This window comes from Tachyglossus aculeatus, chromosome 15 (genome assembly GCF_015852505.1).
Source record: "Tachyglossus aculeatus isolate mTacAcu1 chromosome 15, mTacAcu1.pri, whole genome shotgun sequence".
NCBI lineage: Eukaryota > Metazoa > Chordata > Mammalia > Monotremata > Tachyglossidae > Tachyglossus > Tachyglossus aculeatus.
In genome coordinates, this window is record NC_052080.1 from 15,098,774 (window position 1) to 15,116,987 (window position 18,214).

Below are 18,214 nucleotides of genomic sequence, written 5' to 3' on the forward strand. Positions count from 1 at the left end.
AATGGGGAGAAGGGGGTGAGCCCCGGGGGCGGGGGAGAAGGACCGTTTCCAACCTGATTAACCCGTATCTACCTCGGCGCTTAGAATAGCGTGGCACGGAGGAAGCGCTTAAATACCATCATTATTATTATTATTATTATTATTATTATTATTATCTGAAGTCGGGCCTCTTGAGACGCTTCCAAATCGAAGCGAGTCCAAATAAGGGCCCTATCTCACAGCCCCTCCTATTCATTGAGCGCTTTCTGCCTGCAGACGCTGTACTAAGCGCTCGTCGGACCGTCATCTCATCGTGGGCAGGGAATGCGCCTCTTTATTGGTGCGTCGTCCCCTCCCGAGCGCTCAGTACAGCGCACGGAAAGCGCTCGATAAATGCGACTGAAGGGAGGACGAAGAAACAGAACGGAGTCGGGAAACAGTCTCTGCCAACAAGGAGAAAGAGCGGAAGGAGCCCCGGGGTCGAATCCCGACTCCGCCGCTCGTCTGCTGGGTGACCTTGGCCGGGTCATTTCACTTCCCCGGGCCTCAGTTACCTCATCCGGGAAATGGGGACGGGGACGGCGTCCAACCCGATTAGCTCGAATCCACGCTGGCGCTTAACAAGTACCATCGTCCTTAGCATTAGCATTCCGTCACTCGTATTTATTGAGCGCTTACGGTGTGCAGAGCGCCTAGCGTGGGTGTCACAGGTCTTCGAAAAAAATGGGAACCGGGTTCGATTCCTACTGAAAAAAAAAATAATTCTCCAACCATCGGCAAACTCGGGCGCCGTTCCCGAGTCCGCCGGGGAACGTCAGACCGGAAGCTTCGCTCCTTCGGGGATGAGCGACGGAACGGCCCCGTCGCCTCCCGGGCGTCCGGTAAGCGCTTACTACGTGCCGCGCGCCGGGGGAGAGCCGAGGTCGTCCCCCGTGGGGCTCCCGGCCTTCACCCCCGTTTTACGGAGGAGGGAACCGAGGCCCAGAGAGGGAGGGTGAGTTGCCCGGAGTCGCCCCGCGCCGGAGCGATGGGACCCTGCGACGACCGTGGCCTCCGGCGCGCGGACGGGACAAGACGTCACCGTAGCCCGAAGGAAAAGCCCGTCACGCCGCGGATAATAACGGCGGTATCTGTTAAGCGCCGGGGGAGATACGGGGGCCCAGAGACGCCAAGCGACCCGCCGGGCGGCACAGCCGGGATTGGAAGATTTACGGGTGGCCAAATCGGCCCGGGGGGCACTTAAGGGCCGCCCCGCAACGAAGCCTCCCCTCAAATCCCCGCCTGCGAGCCCGCCGTCGGGTCGGGACCGCCTCTGTAGGCCGCCAACTTGGACTTCCCGAGCGGTCCGCACGCAGGGAGCGCTCAGTACTGAGCGAATGACGGAAGGTGAAAGCGATTCCGGCGCTTAGCGCATAGTGAGCGCTTCCCAAATACCGTCTTTCCCTTTCTCGTCCTCGGCCGGGGGGTTTCGACGGCGGGAAAGAGGCGGCGGCAGGCCGTCGGAGCGCGCGCGTCGCTCGTGTGATCGGCCGCTTCGGACCCGCGCTGCCGAGCTCTTCCCGGATCCCCTCCATTCCCGCTCCGCTCCGGGGGGATCCCGTCGGGAAGGCGACTCCCGGCGTCAGCTCTGCTCCACGCCGGCCACCAGCGACAGCGCCAGGGACTCCACTGGGGGGGAAAAAGCGGGAAGTCGTGGCGGGAAAACCGCGCCGGCCGGGTCGCGGGGGGGAGGCGGCCGCCGGGGCCCGGGTTCGAATCCCGCCGCTCAGCCGCCGTGGGACCTTGGGAGAGTCGCTTGGCTTCTCTGGGCCTCGGGGACCTCGTCTGTAAAAGCGGGGTTCGGACCGAGGCCCACGTGGGGGGGACCCGATTATCTGATATCCACCCCGGCGCTTAGTACAGCGCCCGGGCGCGTTCTCATCCCGGCTCCGCCCCTCGTCTGCTACGTGGCCTTGGGCGAGTCGCTTCGCTTCATCATCATCATCAATCGTATTTACTGAGCGCTTACTATGTGCACAGTACTGGACTAAGCGCTTGGGAAGTCCAAATTGGCAACATCTAGAGACAGTCCCTACCTAAGCTTCAGCGCTCAGAAAGTGCTTTGCACATAATAAGCGCTTAATAAATGCCATTATTATTATTATTCTAGTTTACAACAGTGCTTGGCCCAGCGTAAGCGCTCAGCAAATACCGTGATTCTTCGTCTTCTCTGTGCCTCAGTTCCCTCATCTGGAAAATGGGGATGAAGACCCTGAGCCCCGCCTGGGACGACCCGATGACCTCGGATCGTCCCCAACGCTTAGAACAGTGCTGGGCACATAATAAGCGCTTAATAAATGCCGTTATTATTATTCTAGTTTACAACAGTTCTTGGCCCAGAGTAAGCGCTCAGCAAATACCGCGATTCTTCGTCTTCTCTGTGCCTCAGTTCCCTCATCTGGAAAATGGGGATGAAGACCCTGAGCCCCGCCTGGGACGACCCAATGACCTCGGATCGTCCCCAGCGCTTAGAACAGTGCTTGGCACATAATAAGCGCTTAATAAATGCCATTATTATTATTATTCTAGTTTACAACAGTGCTTGGCCCAGAGTAAGCGCTCAGCAAATACCGCGATTCTTCTTCTTCTCTGTGCCTCAGTTCCCTCATCTGGAAAATGGGGATGAAGACCGTGAGTCCCGCGTGGGACAACCCGATGACCTCGGATCGCCCACAGCGCTTAGAACAGTGCTTGGCACATAATAAGCGCTTAATAAATGCCATTATTATTATTCTAGTTTACAACAGTGCTTGGCCCAGAGTAAGTGCTCAGCAAATACCGTGATTCTTCTTCTTCTCTGTGCCTCAGTTTCCTCATCTGGAAAATGGGGATGAAGACCCTGAGCCCCGCCTGGGACGACCCGATGACCTCGGATCGTCCCCAGCGCTTAGAACAGTGCTTGGCACATAATAAGCGCTTAATAAATGCCATTATTATTATTCTAGTTTACAACAGTGCTTGGCCCAGAGTAAGCGCTCAGCAAATACTGCGATTCTTCTTCTTCTCTGTGCCTCAGTTCCCTCATCTGGAAAATGGGGATGAAGACCCTGAGCCCCGCCTGGGACGACCCGATGACCTCGGATCGCCCGCAGCGCTTAGAACAGTGCTTGGCACATAATAAGCGCTTAATAAATGCCATTATTATTATTCTAGTTTACAACAGTGCTTGGCCCAGAGTAAGTGCTCAGCAAATACCGTGATTCTTCTTCTTCTCTGTGCCTCAGTTTCCTCATCTGGAAAATGGGGATGAAGACCCTGAGCCCCGCCTGGGACGACCCGATGACCTCGGATCGTCCCCAACGCTTAGAACAGTGCTGGGCACATAATAAGCGCTTAATAAATGCCGTTATTATTATTCTAGTTTACAACAGTTCTTGGCCCAGAGTAAGCGCTCAGCAAATACCGCGATTCTTCGTCTTCTCTGTGCCTCAGTTTCCTCATCTGGAAAATGGGGATGAAGACCCTGAGCCCCGCCTGGGACGACCCGATGACCTCGGATCGTCCCCAGCGCTTAGAACAGTGCTTGGCACATAATAAGCGCTTAATAAATGCCATTATTATTATTATTCTAGTTTACAACAGTGCTTGGCCCAGAGTGAGCGCTCAGCAAATACCGCGATTCTTCGTCTTCTCTGTGCCTCAGTTCCCTCATCTGGAAAATGGGGATGAAGACCCTGAGCCCCGCCTGGGACGACCCGATGACCTCGGATCGTCCCCAGCGCTTAGAACAGTGCTTGGCACATAATAAGCGCTTAATAAATGCCATTATTATTATTCTAGTTTACAACATGCTTGGCCCAGAGTAAGCGCTCAGCAAATACCGCGATTCTTCTTCTTCTCTGTGCCTCAGTTCCCTCATCTGGAAAATGGGGATGAAGACCCTGAGCCCCGCCTGGGACGACCCGATGACCTCGGATCGCCCCCAGCGCTTAGAACAGTGCTGGGCACATAATAAGCGCTTAATAAATGCCATTATTATTATTCTAGTTTACAACAGTGCTTGGCCCAGAGTAAGCGCTCAGCAAATACCGCGATTCTTCTTCTTCCCTGTGCCTCACTTTCCTCATCTGGAAAATGGGGATGAAGACCGTGAGCCCCGCGGGGGACGACCCGATGACCTCGGATCGCCCCCAGCGCTTAGAACAGTGCTTGGCACATAGTGAGCGCTTCACAAATACCATCATCATCATCATTATTGCTATTATTATACGTGTTGGAGCAGATTCCCGCCCCCCGTGGGGCGCACGCCCTGAGTAGGAGGGAGTGGGATTGAATCCCCGTTTTACAGGTGAGGAAACTGAGGCCCGGAGAAGTTGAGTCACTTGCCCAAGTCGCACGGCAGGCCGGGATTAGAACCCAGGTCCTCGGAGTCCGTCCCCTAGATCACGCTGCTTCAGGAACACCACCTGTCTGGAGACCTCCGTTTTCACCGGGTAATAATAATAATAATAATAATAATGGTATTTGGTAGGCGCTCACTATGTGCCAAGCACTGTTCTAAGCGCTGAGGCAAATATGAGGTCATCAGGTTGTCCCAAATGAGGCTCCAAGTCCCCATTTTCCAGGCGAGGTCACTGAGGCACAGAGAATAATAATAATAGTAATAAGGAGGGTACTTGTTAAGCGCTTACTATGTGCTGAGCACCGCTCTAAGCGCTGGGGGAGACATGAGGTCATCAGGTGGTCCCCCGTGGGGCTCACAAGTCTCCATCCCCGTTTGACAGATGAGGGAACCGAGGCCCGGGGAAGGGAAATGACTCGCCCAAGGTCACGCGGCCGACCAGCGGCGGAGCCGGGATGATTAAGATGATGATGATGATGGTATTTATTAAGCGCTTACTATGTGCACTGCACTGTTCTAAGCGCTGGGGAGGTTACAAGGTGATCAGGTTGCCCCACGGGGGGCTCACAGTCTTCATCCCCATTTTCCAGATGGGGGAACTGAGGCACAGAGAAGTTAAGTGACTGGCCCAAAGTCACCCAGCTGACAACTGGCGGGGCCGGGATTTGAACCCACGACCTCCGACTCCCAAGCCCGGGCTCTTTCCCCTAAGCCCCGCTGTACCCCAATAAATCACCCAGCGCTTGGAACAGCGCTTTGCACATAGTAAGCGCTTAATAAATGTCATCATTATTATTATTATTCACTGGGAATTAACCCCTCAGGAGAGTCACCTCCTTATATATGAGACTTTGCCAAAAAAAAAAAATAATAATAATAAAAGATAAATATATATAAATATAACGTGGCTTAGTGGAAAGAGCCCGGGCTTGGGAGTCGGAGGTCACGGGTTCTAATCCTGGCTCCGCCGCCTGTCAGCCGTGTGACTTTGGGCGAGTCACTTTGCTTCTCTGGGCCTCGGTTCCCTCGTCTGGAAAATGGGGATGAAGGCCGTGAGCCCCACGTGGGAAGGCCTGATGACCTCCTAGGACAGCGCTTGGCACATAGTAAGCGCTTAATAAATGCCATTATTATTATTATTATTATTGTTATTATTATTATTATTCACTGGGAATTAACCTCTCAGGAGAGTCGCCTCAAGGAAGTTCTATATATATGAGACTTTGCAAAAAAAAAAAATAATAATAATAATAAAAAAAGATAAATATATATATAAATATAAAGTGGCTTAGTGGAAAGAGCCCGGGCTTCTCTGGGCCTCGGTTCCCTCATCTGGAAAATGGGGATGAAGGCCGTGAGCCCCACGTGGGAAGACCTGATGACCTCTTAGGACAGCGCTTGGCACATAGTAAGCACTTAATAAATGCCATTATTATTATTATTATTCACTGGGAATTAACCCCTCAGGAGAGTCGCCTCAAGGAAGTTCTATATATATGAGACTTTGCAAAAAAAAAAAATAATAATAATAATAAAAAAAGATAAATATATATAAATATAACGTGGCTTAGCAGAAAGAGCCCGGGCTTCTCTGGGCCTCGGTTCCCTCGTCTGGAAAATGGGGATGAAGGCCGTGAGCCCCACGTGGGAAGACCTGATGACCTCCTAGAACAGCGCTTGGCACACAGTAAGCGCTTAATAAATGCCATTATTATTATTATTATTATTCACTAGGAATTAACCTCTCAGGAGAGTTGCCTCAAGGAAGTTCTATATATATGAGACTTTGCAAAAAAAAATAATAACAATAATAATAAAAAAAGATAAATATATATAAATATAACGTGGCTTAGTGGAAAGAGCCCGGGCTTCTCTGGGCCTCGGTTCCCTCGTCTGGAAAATGGGGATGAAGGCCGTGAGCCCCACGGGGGAAGACCTGATGACCTCCTAGGACAGCGCTTGGCACATAGTAAGCGCTTAATAAATGCCATTATTATCATTATTATTATTCACTGGGAATTAACCTCTCAGGAGAGTCACCTCAAGAAAGTCCTATATATATATGAGACTTTGCAAATAATAATAATAATAAAAAAAGATAAATATATATAAATATAACGTGGCTTAGTGGACAGAGCCCGGGCTTGGGAGTCGGAGGTCACGGGTTCTAATCCCGGCTCCGCCGCCTGTCGGCTGTGTGACTTTGGGCGAGTCACTTTGCTTCTCTGGGCCTCGGTTCCCTCGTCTGGAAAATGGGGATGAAGGCCGTGAGCCCCACGTGGGAAGACCTGATGACCTCCTAGGACAGCGCCTGGCACATAGTAAGCGCTTAATAAATGCCATTATTATTATTATTATTATTATTATTCACTGGGAATTAACCTCTCAGGAGAGTCGCCTCAAGGAAGCTCTATACATATGAGACTTTGCAAAAAAAAAAAAATAATAATAATAAAAAAAGATAAACATATATAAATATAACGTGGCTTAGTGGAAAGAGCCCGGGCTTCTCTGGGCCTCGGTTCCCTCGTCTGGAAAATGGGGATGAAGGCCGTGAGCCCCACGTGGGAAGACCCGATGACCTCCTAGGACAGCGCTTGGCACATAGTAAGCGCTTAATAAATGCCATTATTATTATTATTATTATTATTATTATTCTACACTGGGAATTAACCCCTCAGGAGAGTCACCTCAAGAAAGTCCTATATATATATGAGACTTTGCAAATGATAATAATAATAAAAAAAGATATATATGAATATAACGCGGCTTAGTGGACAGAGCCCGGGCTTCTCTGGGCCTCGCTCGGTTCCCTCGTCTGGAAAATGGGGATGAAGGCCGTGAGCCCCACGTGGGAAGACCTGATGACCTCTTAGGACAGTGCTTGGCACATAGTAAGCGCTTAATAAATGCCATTATTATTATTATTATTATTATTGTTATTCACTGGGAATTAACCCCTCAGGAGAGTCGCCTCAAGAAAGTCCTATATGTATATGAGACTTTGCAGAAAATAATAATAATAATAATAAAAAAGATAAATATGTATAAATATAACGTGGCTTAGTGGAAAGAGCCCGGGCTTGGGAGTCGGAGGTCACGGGTTCTAATCCCGGCTCCGCCGCCTGTCGGCCGTGTGACTTTGGGCGAGTCACTTTGCTTCTCTGGGCCTCGGTTCCCTCGTCTGGAAAATGGGGATTAAGACCGCGAGCCCCACGTGGGAAGACCTGATGACCTCCAAGGACAGCGCTTGGCGCATAGTAAGCGCTCAACCAATACCGCCATTATTATTATTATTATTATCTATAATTTCGTGCCTCTTCCCATCGCCCGCCGGGCGATTTGTGCCCCGGGAGGGGAGAGGCGAGCTACTCACGGTGCGGGAACGATCCTCGGCGGACGGCTTTGTTCAGGACCGTGACGAGGAACATGTGGCAGTTCTTGAAATCCGACTCCATCTTCTCTATGGACTCCATCCTGCGCGGAGAAGCCGTTCGTCGGGTCGGATTTACGGAGCGCCGGGCCCGCCGCGGGCGGAGCCGGAGTCCCCGCTCCGCCGGCTCGGGACAGCGCGGCCCCGTTTTCCGGGCGAGGGGACCGAGGCCCCCGAGGGGCGGGATCGGAACCCGGGGCCTCCCGGAAGAGGGGAGCCCCGGCTCCCGGCCCTCTCCCGCCCCGGATTCGCGTTCCCGGGAGACGGGCCACTCACTTCCAGGCCCCGAATCCGGCCTGCCAGCGGTCGGCGAACATCAGCACCAGGTTGAGGACTTTCATGATGGCTTCCTTCACGAAACTCACCTGTCCGGGGGACAATCAATCAATCAATCAATCAATCGTATTGATTGAGCGCTTACTATGTGCAGAGCACTGTACTAAGCGCTTGGGAAGGACAAACTGGCATCACACAGAGACGGTCCCTACCCAACAGCGGGCTCACAGTCTAACAGAAGCGGGGAAGTTACGCCGCGGCGGCGGGCCTCGGAAAAAGCGGCTTTTTGGCGTCCCGCCGGTGGTGGCTCTCTGCCAATCCTCCGCTTGGACACTCATTCATTCATTCGATCGTATTTATTGAGCGCTTACTGTGTGCAGAGCACTGGACTCGTCCCCATCTATCCTATTTATTTTATTCCGTCGGTACGTTCGGTTTCGTTCTCCGTCTCCCCCTTTTAGACCGCGAGCCCGCCGTCGCTCTAGATGTTGCCAATTTGGACTTCCCGAGCGCTTAGTCCAGCGCTCTGCACATAGTGAGCGCTCAATAAATACGACTGGTGATGATGATGGACTAAGCGCAAGTTGGCAACATCTCGAAGCTGGAAGCGCTGCCAAGCCTGCTGAGCCTGGCCGGGGTCCTTTACCACCAATAATAACAATAACGATGATGGTATTTGTTAAGCGCCTCTACGTGCCAGTGGTCATCATCATAATAATAGTAATAATAATGGCGGTATTTATAATAATAACAATAACGATGATGGTACTTGTTACGCACCTCTACGTGCCAGTGATCATCATCATAATAACAGTAATAATAATGGTGGTGTTTATAATAATAACAATAATGATGATGGTATTTGTTAAGCGCCTCTACGTGCCAGGGATCATCATCATAATAACAGCAATAATAATGGTGGTATTGATAATAATAACAATAACGATGATGGTATTTGTTAAGCGCCTCTACGTGCCAGTGATCATCATAATAACAGTAATGATAATGGTGGCATTCATAATAATAATAATAATGATGATGGTATTTGTTAAGCGCCTCTACGTGCCAGTGATCATCATCATCATAATAGTAATAATAACGGTGATATTTATAATAATAACAATAACGATGATGGTATTTGTTAAGCGCCTCTACGTGCCAGTGATCATCATCATAATAATAGTAATAATAATGGTGATATTTACGATAATAACAATAACGATGATGGTATTTGTTAAGCGCCTCTACGTGCCAGGGATCATCATCATAATAATAGTAATAATAATGGTGGTATTTATAATAACAACAATAATGATGATGGTATTTGTTAAGCGCCTCTACGTGCCAGTGATCAGCATCATCATAATAGTAATAATAATGGTGGCATTTATAATAATAACAATAACGATGATGGTATTTGTTAAGCGCCTCTACGTGCCAGTGATCATCATCATAATAATAGTAATAATAATGGTGGCATTTATAATAATAATAATAATGATGATGATGGTATTTGTTAAGCACCTCTACGTGCCAGGGATCATCATCATAATAGTAATAATAATGGTGGCACTTATAATAATAATAATAATAATGATGGTATTTGTTAAGCGCCTCTACGTGCCAGTGATCATCATCATAATAATAGAAATAATAATGGTGATATTTATAATAATAATAATGATGATGCTATTTGTTAAGCGCCTCTACGTGCCAGTGATCATCATCACAATAATAGTAATAATAATGGTGGTATTTATAATAATAACAATAATGACGATGGTATTTGTTAAGCGCCTGTATGTGCCAGGGATAATCATCATAATAGTAATAATAATGGTGGCATTTATAATAATAATAATAATGATGATGATGGTATTTGTTAAGCGCATACTATGTGCAAAGTGATCAGGTTGTCCCACGGGGGGGCTCACAGTCTTCATCCCCATTTTCCAGATGAGATAACTGAGGCCCAAAAGTGAAGCGACTCACCCAAAGTCACCCAGCCGACAGTTGGCAGAGCCGGGATTTGAACCCGTGACCTCGGACTCCAAAGCCCGGGCTCTTTTCCACAGGGCCACGCTGCTTCTCGTCCTAACGATGTGATTTGCCAATTTGTACTTCCCAAGCGCTTAGTACAGTGCTCTGCACATAGTAAGCGCTCAATAAATACGATTGATTGATTGATTGATTGATTGATTTGCTAAGCGCCTTCTACGTGCCGAGCAGCGGGGCTCCGTGGGAAGAGCCCGGGCTCGGGAGTCAGAGGTCACGGGTTCAAATCCCGGCTCCGCCACGTGCCGGCTGTGTGACTTTGGGCGAGTCGCTTCACTTCTAGCCTGTGAGCCCGCTGGTGGGTAGGGACCGTCTCTACATGTTGCCAATCCGTCCTTCCCAAGCGCTCAGTACAGTGCTCCGCACACAGTAAGCGCCCAATAAATACGGCTGACTGCTTCACCGATTCTCTGGGCCTCAGTTCCCTCATCTGGAAAATGGGGATAAAGTCCGTGAGCCCCCCGGGGGACAACCTGATCACCTTGTATCTCCCCCGGCGCTTTGCACCTAGTAAGCGCTGAATAAATCATCATCATCATCAATCGTATTTATTGAGCGCTTACTGTGTGCAGAGCACTGTACTAAGCGCTTGGGAAGCCCAAATTGGCAACGTATAGAGACGTCCCTACCCAACGGCGGGCTCACGGTCAAAAAGGGGGAGATGGGGAACCAAACCAAACATACTAACGAAATAAAATAAATAGAATAAAACAAATAAATAGAGTAATAAATATGGACAAACATATATACAGGTGCTGTGGGGAAGGGAAGGAGGGAAGATGGGGGGAGGAAGGGGCGCGCGCCGTCATCATTATTATTATTAAGCACCGTTCTAAGACGGAGAACCAAACCAAACATACTAACGAAATAAACTAAATAGAATAAAATAAATAAATACGGAGAACCAAACCAAACATACTAACGAAATAAACTAAATAGAATAAAATAAATAAATAGAGTAATAAATATGGACAAACATATATACAGGTGCTGTGGGGTAGGGAAGGAGGTAAGATGGGGGGGAGGAAGGGGCGCGCGCCATCATGATTATTATTATTATTAAGCACCGTTCTAAGACGGAGAACCAAACCAAACATACTAACGAAATAAAATAAATAGAATAAAATAGAGTAATAAATATGGACAAACATATATACAGGTGCTGTGGGGACGGGAAGGAGGTAAGACGGGGGGGAGGAAGGGGCGCGCGCCATCATTATTATTATTATTAAGCACCGTTCTAAGACGGAGAACAAAACCAAACATACTAACGAAATAAAATAAATAGAATAAAATAGAGTAATAAATATGGACAAACATATATACAGGTGCTGTGGGGACGGGAAGGAGGTAAGATGGGGGGGAGGAAGGGGCGCGCGCCATCATTTTTATTATTATTATTATTAAGCACCGTTCTAAGACGGAGAACCAAACCAAACATACTAACGAAATAAACTAAATAGAATAAAATAAATAAACAGAGTAATAAATATGGACAAACATATATACAGGTGCTGTGGGGAAGGGAAGGAGGGAAGATGGGGGGGAGGAAGGGGCGCGCGCCATCATTATTATTATTATTATTAAGCACTGTTCTAAGACGGAGAACCGAACCAAACATACTAACGAAATAAACTAAATAGAATAAAATAAATAAATACGGAGAACCAAACCAAACATACTAACGAAATAAACTAAATAGAATAAAATAAATAAATAGAGTAATAAATATGGACAAACATATATACAGGTGCTGTGGGGACGGGAAGGAGGTAAGATGGGGGGGAGGAAGGGGCGCGCGCCATCATCATTATTATTATTATTAAGCACCGTTCTAAGACGGAGAACCAAACCAAACATACTAACGAAATAAAATAAATAGAATAAAATAGAGTAATAAATATGGACAAACATATATACAGGTGCTGTGGGGACGGGAAGGAGGTAAGATGGGGGGGAGGAAGGGGTGCGCGCCATCATGATTATTATTATTATTAAGCACCGTTCTAAGACGGAGAACCAAACCAAACATACTAACGAAATAAACTAAATAGAATAAAATGAATAAATAGAGTAATAAATATGGACAAACATATATACAGGTGCTGTGGGGAAGGGAAGGAGGGAAGATGGGGGGGAGGAAGGGGCGCGCGCCATCATTTTTATTATTATTATTATTAAGCACCGTTCTAAGACGGAGAACAGAACCAAACATACTAACGAAATAAAATAAATAGAATAAAATAGAGTAATAAATATGGACAAACATATATACAGGTGCTGTGGGGAAGGGAAGGAGGTAAGATGGGGGGGAGGAAGGGGCGCGCGCCATCATGATTATTATTATTAAGCACCGTTCTAAGATGGAGAACCAAACCAAACATACTAAGGAAATAAACTAAATAGAATAAAATAAATAAATACGGAGAGCCAAACCAAACATACTAACGAAATAAACTAAATAGAATAAAATAAATAAATATAGTAATAAATATGGACAAACATATATACAGGTGCTGTGGGGAAGGGAAGGAGGTAAGATGGGGGGGAGGAAGGGGCGCGCGCCATCATTATTATTATTATTAAGCACCGTTCTAAGATGGAGAACCAAACCAAACATACTAAGGAAATAAACTAAATAGAATAAAATAAATAAATACGGAGAGCCAAACCAAACATACTAACGAAATAAACTAAATAGAATAAAATAAATAAATAGAGTAATAAATATGGACAAACATATATACAGGTGCTGTGGGGAAGGGAAGGAGGTAAGATGGGGGGGAGGAAGGGGCGCGCGCCATCATTTTTATTATTATTATTATTAAGCACCGTTCTAAGACGGAGAACCGAACCAAACATACTAACGAAATAAACTAAATAGAATAAAATAAATAAACAGAGTAATAAATATGGACAAACATATATGCAGGTGCTGTGGGGAAGGGAAGGAGGTAAGATGGGGGGGAGGAAGGGGCGCGCGCCATCATGATTATTATTATTAAGCACCGTTCTAAGCGCGGGGGGAGACCGAGGCCGATCCGGCGGTCCCGGACCGGCGCCGCGGAGCGCCGGGGGGATTCGAACCCGCGCCCCCGGCCCCCTGCGGACCTTTTCTCTGAGCAGGCAGCGGTCGTGGATGGTGGACAGATAGCGGTAGTGGATTTTTATCAGCTGGTCCAAGTCCTTCGCCTCCTCCACCTGATGCTGGAACTCCAGGCCCGTGCTGTGGAGGATCTGCCGGGGGGGAAACAAAGGATTTGGCGTCGCTGGGCGGCGGGGGCGAGGGGGGGGGACGGCCGCTCGGCGGCCCTGCTGGGGCAACTTGGGCTTCCCGAGCGCTTAGTACAGTGCTCTGCGCTCCGTAAGCGCTCAGGAAATACGACTGAACGAACGAATGAATGAATGAATACGATTGATGATGATGGATGGATGGCAGGGATATATGTATATATAAATACGACTGATGATGATGGATGGATGGCAGGGATATATGTATATATATGTATATATCTTTGTACGTATTTATTACTCTATTTATTTTACTTGTACATATTCTATTTATTTTATTTTGTTAATATGTTTTGTTTTGTTGTCTGTTGTACGTATTTATTACTCTACTTATTTATTTATTTTACTTGTACGTATTCTATTTATTTTATTTTGTTAATATGTTTTGTTCTCCGTCTCCCCCTTCTAGACTGTGAGCCCGCTGTTGGGTAGGGACCGGCTCTAGATGTTGCCACCTTGTACTTCCCAAGTGCTTAGTACAGTGCTCTACACACCGTAAGCGCTCAAGAAATACAATTGAATGAATGAATGAATACGATTGATGATAATGGATGGATGGCAGGGATATATGTATATATGTACCTGTATATACGTTTGTACGCATTTATTACTCTACTTATTTATTTATTTTACTTGTACATATTCTATTTATTTTATTTTGTTAATATGTTTTGTTTTGTTGTCTGTTGTACGTATTTATTACTCTACTTATTTATTTATTTTACTTGTACGTATTCTATTTATTTTATTTTGTTAATATGTTTTGTTCTGTGTCCCCCTTCTAGACTGTGAGCCCGCTGTTGGGTAGGGACCGGCTCTAGATGTTGCCACCTTGGACTTCCCAAGCGCTTAGGACAGTGCTCTGCACACCGTAAGCGCTCAAGAAATACAAGTGAATGAATGAATGAATGAATGAATGAATGAATAAATACGATTGATGATGATGGATGGATGGCAGGGATATATGTGTATATATATATATATATATATATATATATATATATATATATGTTTGTACGTATTTATTACTCTACTTATTTATTTTACTTGTACATATTCTACTTATTTTATTTTGTTAATATGTTTTGTTCTGTGTCCCCCTTCTAGACGGTGAGCCCGCTGTTGGGTAGGGACCGGCTCTAGATGTTGCCACCTTGGACTTCCCAAGCGCTTAGTACAGTGCTCTGCACTCCGTAAGCGCTCAGGAAATACGATTGAACGAACGAATGAATGAATGAATACGATTGATGATGATGGATGGATGGCAGGGATATGTGTATATATGTACCTGTATATATGTTTGTACGTACGATTGATGATGATGGATGGATGGCAGGGATATGTGTATATATATATGCATATATGTACCTGTAAATATGTTTGTACGTATTTATTACTCTACTTATTTATTTATTTTACTTTTATACATATTCTATTATTTATTTTATTTTGTTAATATGTTTTGTTCGGTCTCCCCCTTCTCGACTGTGAGCCCACTGTTGGGTAGGGCCCGGCTCTAGACGTTGCCACCTTGGACTTCCCAAGCGCTTAGGACAGTGCTCTGCACACCGTAAGCGCTCAAGAAATACGACTGAACGAATGAATGAATGAATAAATACGACTGATGATGATGAATGGATGGCAGGGATATATGTATATATCTGTATATATGCATATGTCTTTGTACGTATTTATTACTCTATTTATTTATTTATTTTACTTGGACATATTCTATTTATTTTGCTAATATGTTTTGTTTTGTTGGCCGTCTCCCCCTTCTCGACTGTGAGCCCGCTGTTGGGTAGGGACCGGCTCTGTACGGACTTCCCAAGCGCTTAGTACAGCGCTCTGCACACGGTAAGCGCTCAAGAAATACGATTGAATGAATGAATGAATGAATGAATAAATACGACTGATGATGATGGATGGATGGCAGGGATATATGTATATATATGTATATATGCATATATCTTTGTACGTATTTATTACTCTATTTATTTATTTATTTTACTTGGACATATTCTATTTATTTTGTTAATATGTTTTGTTTTGTTGTCCGTCCCCCCCTTCTCGACTGTGAGCCCGCGGTTGGGTAGGGACCGTCTCTGTATGGACTTCCCAAGCGCTTAGTACAGCGCTCTGCACACGGTAAGCGCTCAGGAAATACGATTGAATGAATGAATGAATGAATACGATTGATGATGATGGATGGATGGCAGGGATATATGAATATATATGTATATATGTATATATCTTTGTACGTATTTATCACTCTACTTATTTATTTTACTTGTACATATTCTATTATTTATTTTATTTTGTTAATATGTTTTGTTCTGTGTCCCCCTTCTAGACGGTGAGCCCGCTGTTGGGTAGGGACCGGCTCTAGATGTTGCCACCTTGGACTTCCCAAGCGCTTAGGACAGTGCTCTGCACACCGTAAGCGCTCAAGAAATATGATTGAATGAATGAATGAATGAATGAATACGACTGATGATGATGGATGGATGGCAGGGATATATGTATATATATGTATATATGCATATGTCTTTGTACGTATTTATTACTCTATTTATTTATTTATTTTACTTGGACATATTCTATTTATTTTGCTAATATGTTTTGTTTTGTTGGCCGTCTCCCCCTTCTCGACTGTGAGCCCGCTGTTGGGTAGGGACCGGCTCTGTATGGACTTCCCAAGCGCTTAGTACAGCGCTCTGCACACGGTAAGCGCTCAAGAAATACGATTGAATGAATGAATGAATGAATGAATAAATACGACTGATGATGATGGATGGATGGCAGGGATATATGTATATATATGTATATATGCATATGTCTTTGTACGTATTTATTACTCTATTTATTTATTTATTTTACTTGGACATATTCTATTTATTTTGCTAATATGTTTTGTTTTGTTGGCCGTCTCCCCCTTCTCGACTGTGAGCCCGCTGTTGGGTAGGGACCGGCTCTGTACGGACTTCCCAAGCGCTTAGTACAGCGCTCTGCACACGGTAAGCGCTCAAGAAATACGATTGAATGAATGAATGAATGAATGAATAAATACGACTGATGATGATGGATGGATGGCAGGGATATATGTATATATATGTATATATGCATATATCTTTGTACGTATTTATTGCTCTATTTATTTATTTATTTTACTTGGACATATTCTATTTATTTTGCTAATATGTTTTGTTTTGTTGGCCATCTCCCCCTTCTCGACTGTGAGCCCGCTGTTGGGTAGGGACCGGCTCTGTATGGACTTCCCAAGCGCTTAGTACAGCGCTCTGCACACGATAAGCGCTCAAGAAATACGATTGAATGAATGAATGAATGAATGAATAAATACAACTGATGATGATGGATGGATGGCAGGGATATATGTATATATATGTATATATGCATATATCTTTGTACGTATTTATTACTCTATTTATTTATTTATTTTACTTGGACATATTCTATTTATTTTGTTAATATGTTTTGTTTTGTTGGCCGTCTCCCCCTTCTAGACTGTGAGCCCGCTGTTGGGTAGGGACCGTCTCTGTATGGACTTCCCAAGCGCTTAGTACAGTGCTCTGCACACTGTAAGCGCTCAGGAAATACGATTGAACGAATGAATGAATGAATGAATGAATACGATTGATGATGATGGATGGATGGCAGGGATATATGTATATATATGTATATATCTTTGTACGTATTTATTACTCTATTTATTTATTTATTTTACTTGTACATATTCTATTTATTTTATTTTGTTAATATGTTTTGTTTTGTTGTCTGTTGTACATATTTATTACTCTACTTATTTATTTATTTTACTTGTACATATTCTACTTATTTTATTTTGTTAATATGTTTTGTTCTCCGTCTCCCCCTTCTCGACTGTGAGCCCACTGTTGGGTAGGGACCGGCTCTAGATGTTGCCACCTTGGACTTCCCAAGCGCTTAGGACAGTGCTCTGCACACCGTAAGCGCTCAAGAAATACAATTGAATGAATGAATGAATGAATGAATGAATGAATAAATACGATTGATGATGATGGATGGATGGCAGGGATATATGTGTATATATATATATATATATATATATATATAAATATATATATATATGTTTGTACGTATTTATTACTCTACTTATTTATTTTACTTGTACATATTCTACTTATTTTATTTTGTTAATATGTTTTGTTCTCCGTCTCCCCCTTCTAGACTGTGAGCCCGCTCTTGGGTAGGGACCGGCTCTAGACGTTGCCACCTTGTACTTCCCAAGCGCTTAGTACAGTGCTCTGCACTCCGTAAGCGCTCAAGAAATACGATTGAATGAATGAGTGAATGAATGAATAAATACGATTGATGATGATGGATGGATGGCAGGGATATATGTATATATGTACCTGTATATATGTATATATGTTTGTACGTATTTATTACTCTACTTATTTATTTATTTTACTTGCACATATTCTACTTATTTTACTTTGTTAATATGTTTTGTTCTGTCTCCCCCTCCTAGACTGTGAGCCCGCTGTTGGGTAGGGACCGGCTCTAGACGTTGCCACCTTGTACTTCCCAAGCGCTTAGTACAGTGCTCTGCACACCGTAAGCGCTCAAGAAATACGACTGAATGACTGAATGAATGAATGAAAAACACAGGGTCACGGCCCCGAGGCTCCTCTGAGGGATCTCGCACGGAAACCTTTCTTTTTTCCCTTTTCGACGGTGTCCGTTAAGCGCCCGCTACGTGCCCGGCGCCGTACTGAGCGCCGGAGGAGATGACGCCT

General features: G+C 45.2%; 1 protein-coding gene across 1 annotated transcript in view; it reads right to left on the reverse strand.

Moving 5' to 3' along the window:
• Window positions 1-1,511: 1,511 nt before the first annotated feature.
• TUBGCP5 (tubulin gamma complex associated protein 5) overlaps window positions 1,512-18,214 on the reverse strand; it is a 155,239-nt gene continuing 138,536 nt past the window's right edge. Inside the window, exons 20-23 of the mRNA XM_038757204.1 lie at window positions 13,236-13,361; window positions 8,070-8,158; window positions 7,737-7,837; window positions 1,512-1,647 (exon numbers count right to left, since the gene is read on the reverse strand). Of these exons, the coding sequence (XP_038613132.1) occupies window positions 1,601-1,647; window positions 7,737-7,837; window positions 8,070-8,158; window positions 13,236-13,361 (363 nt within the window). The 3' untranslated portion in view covers window positions 1,512-1,600. The remainder of the gene's footprint in view (window positions 1,648-7,736; window positions 7,838-8,069; window positions 8,159-13,235; window positions 13,362-18,214) is intronic.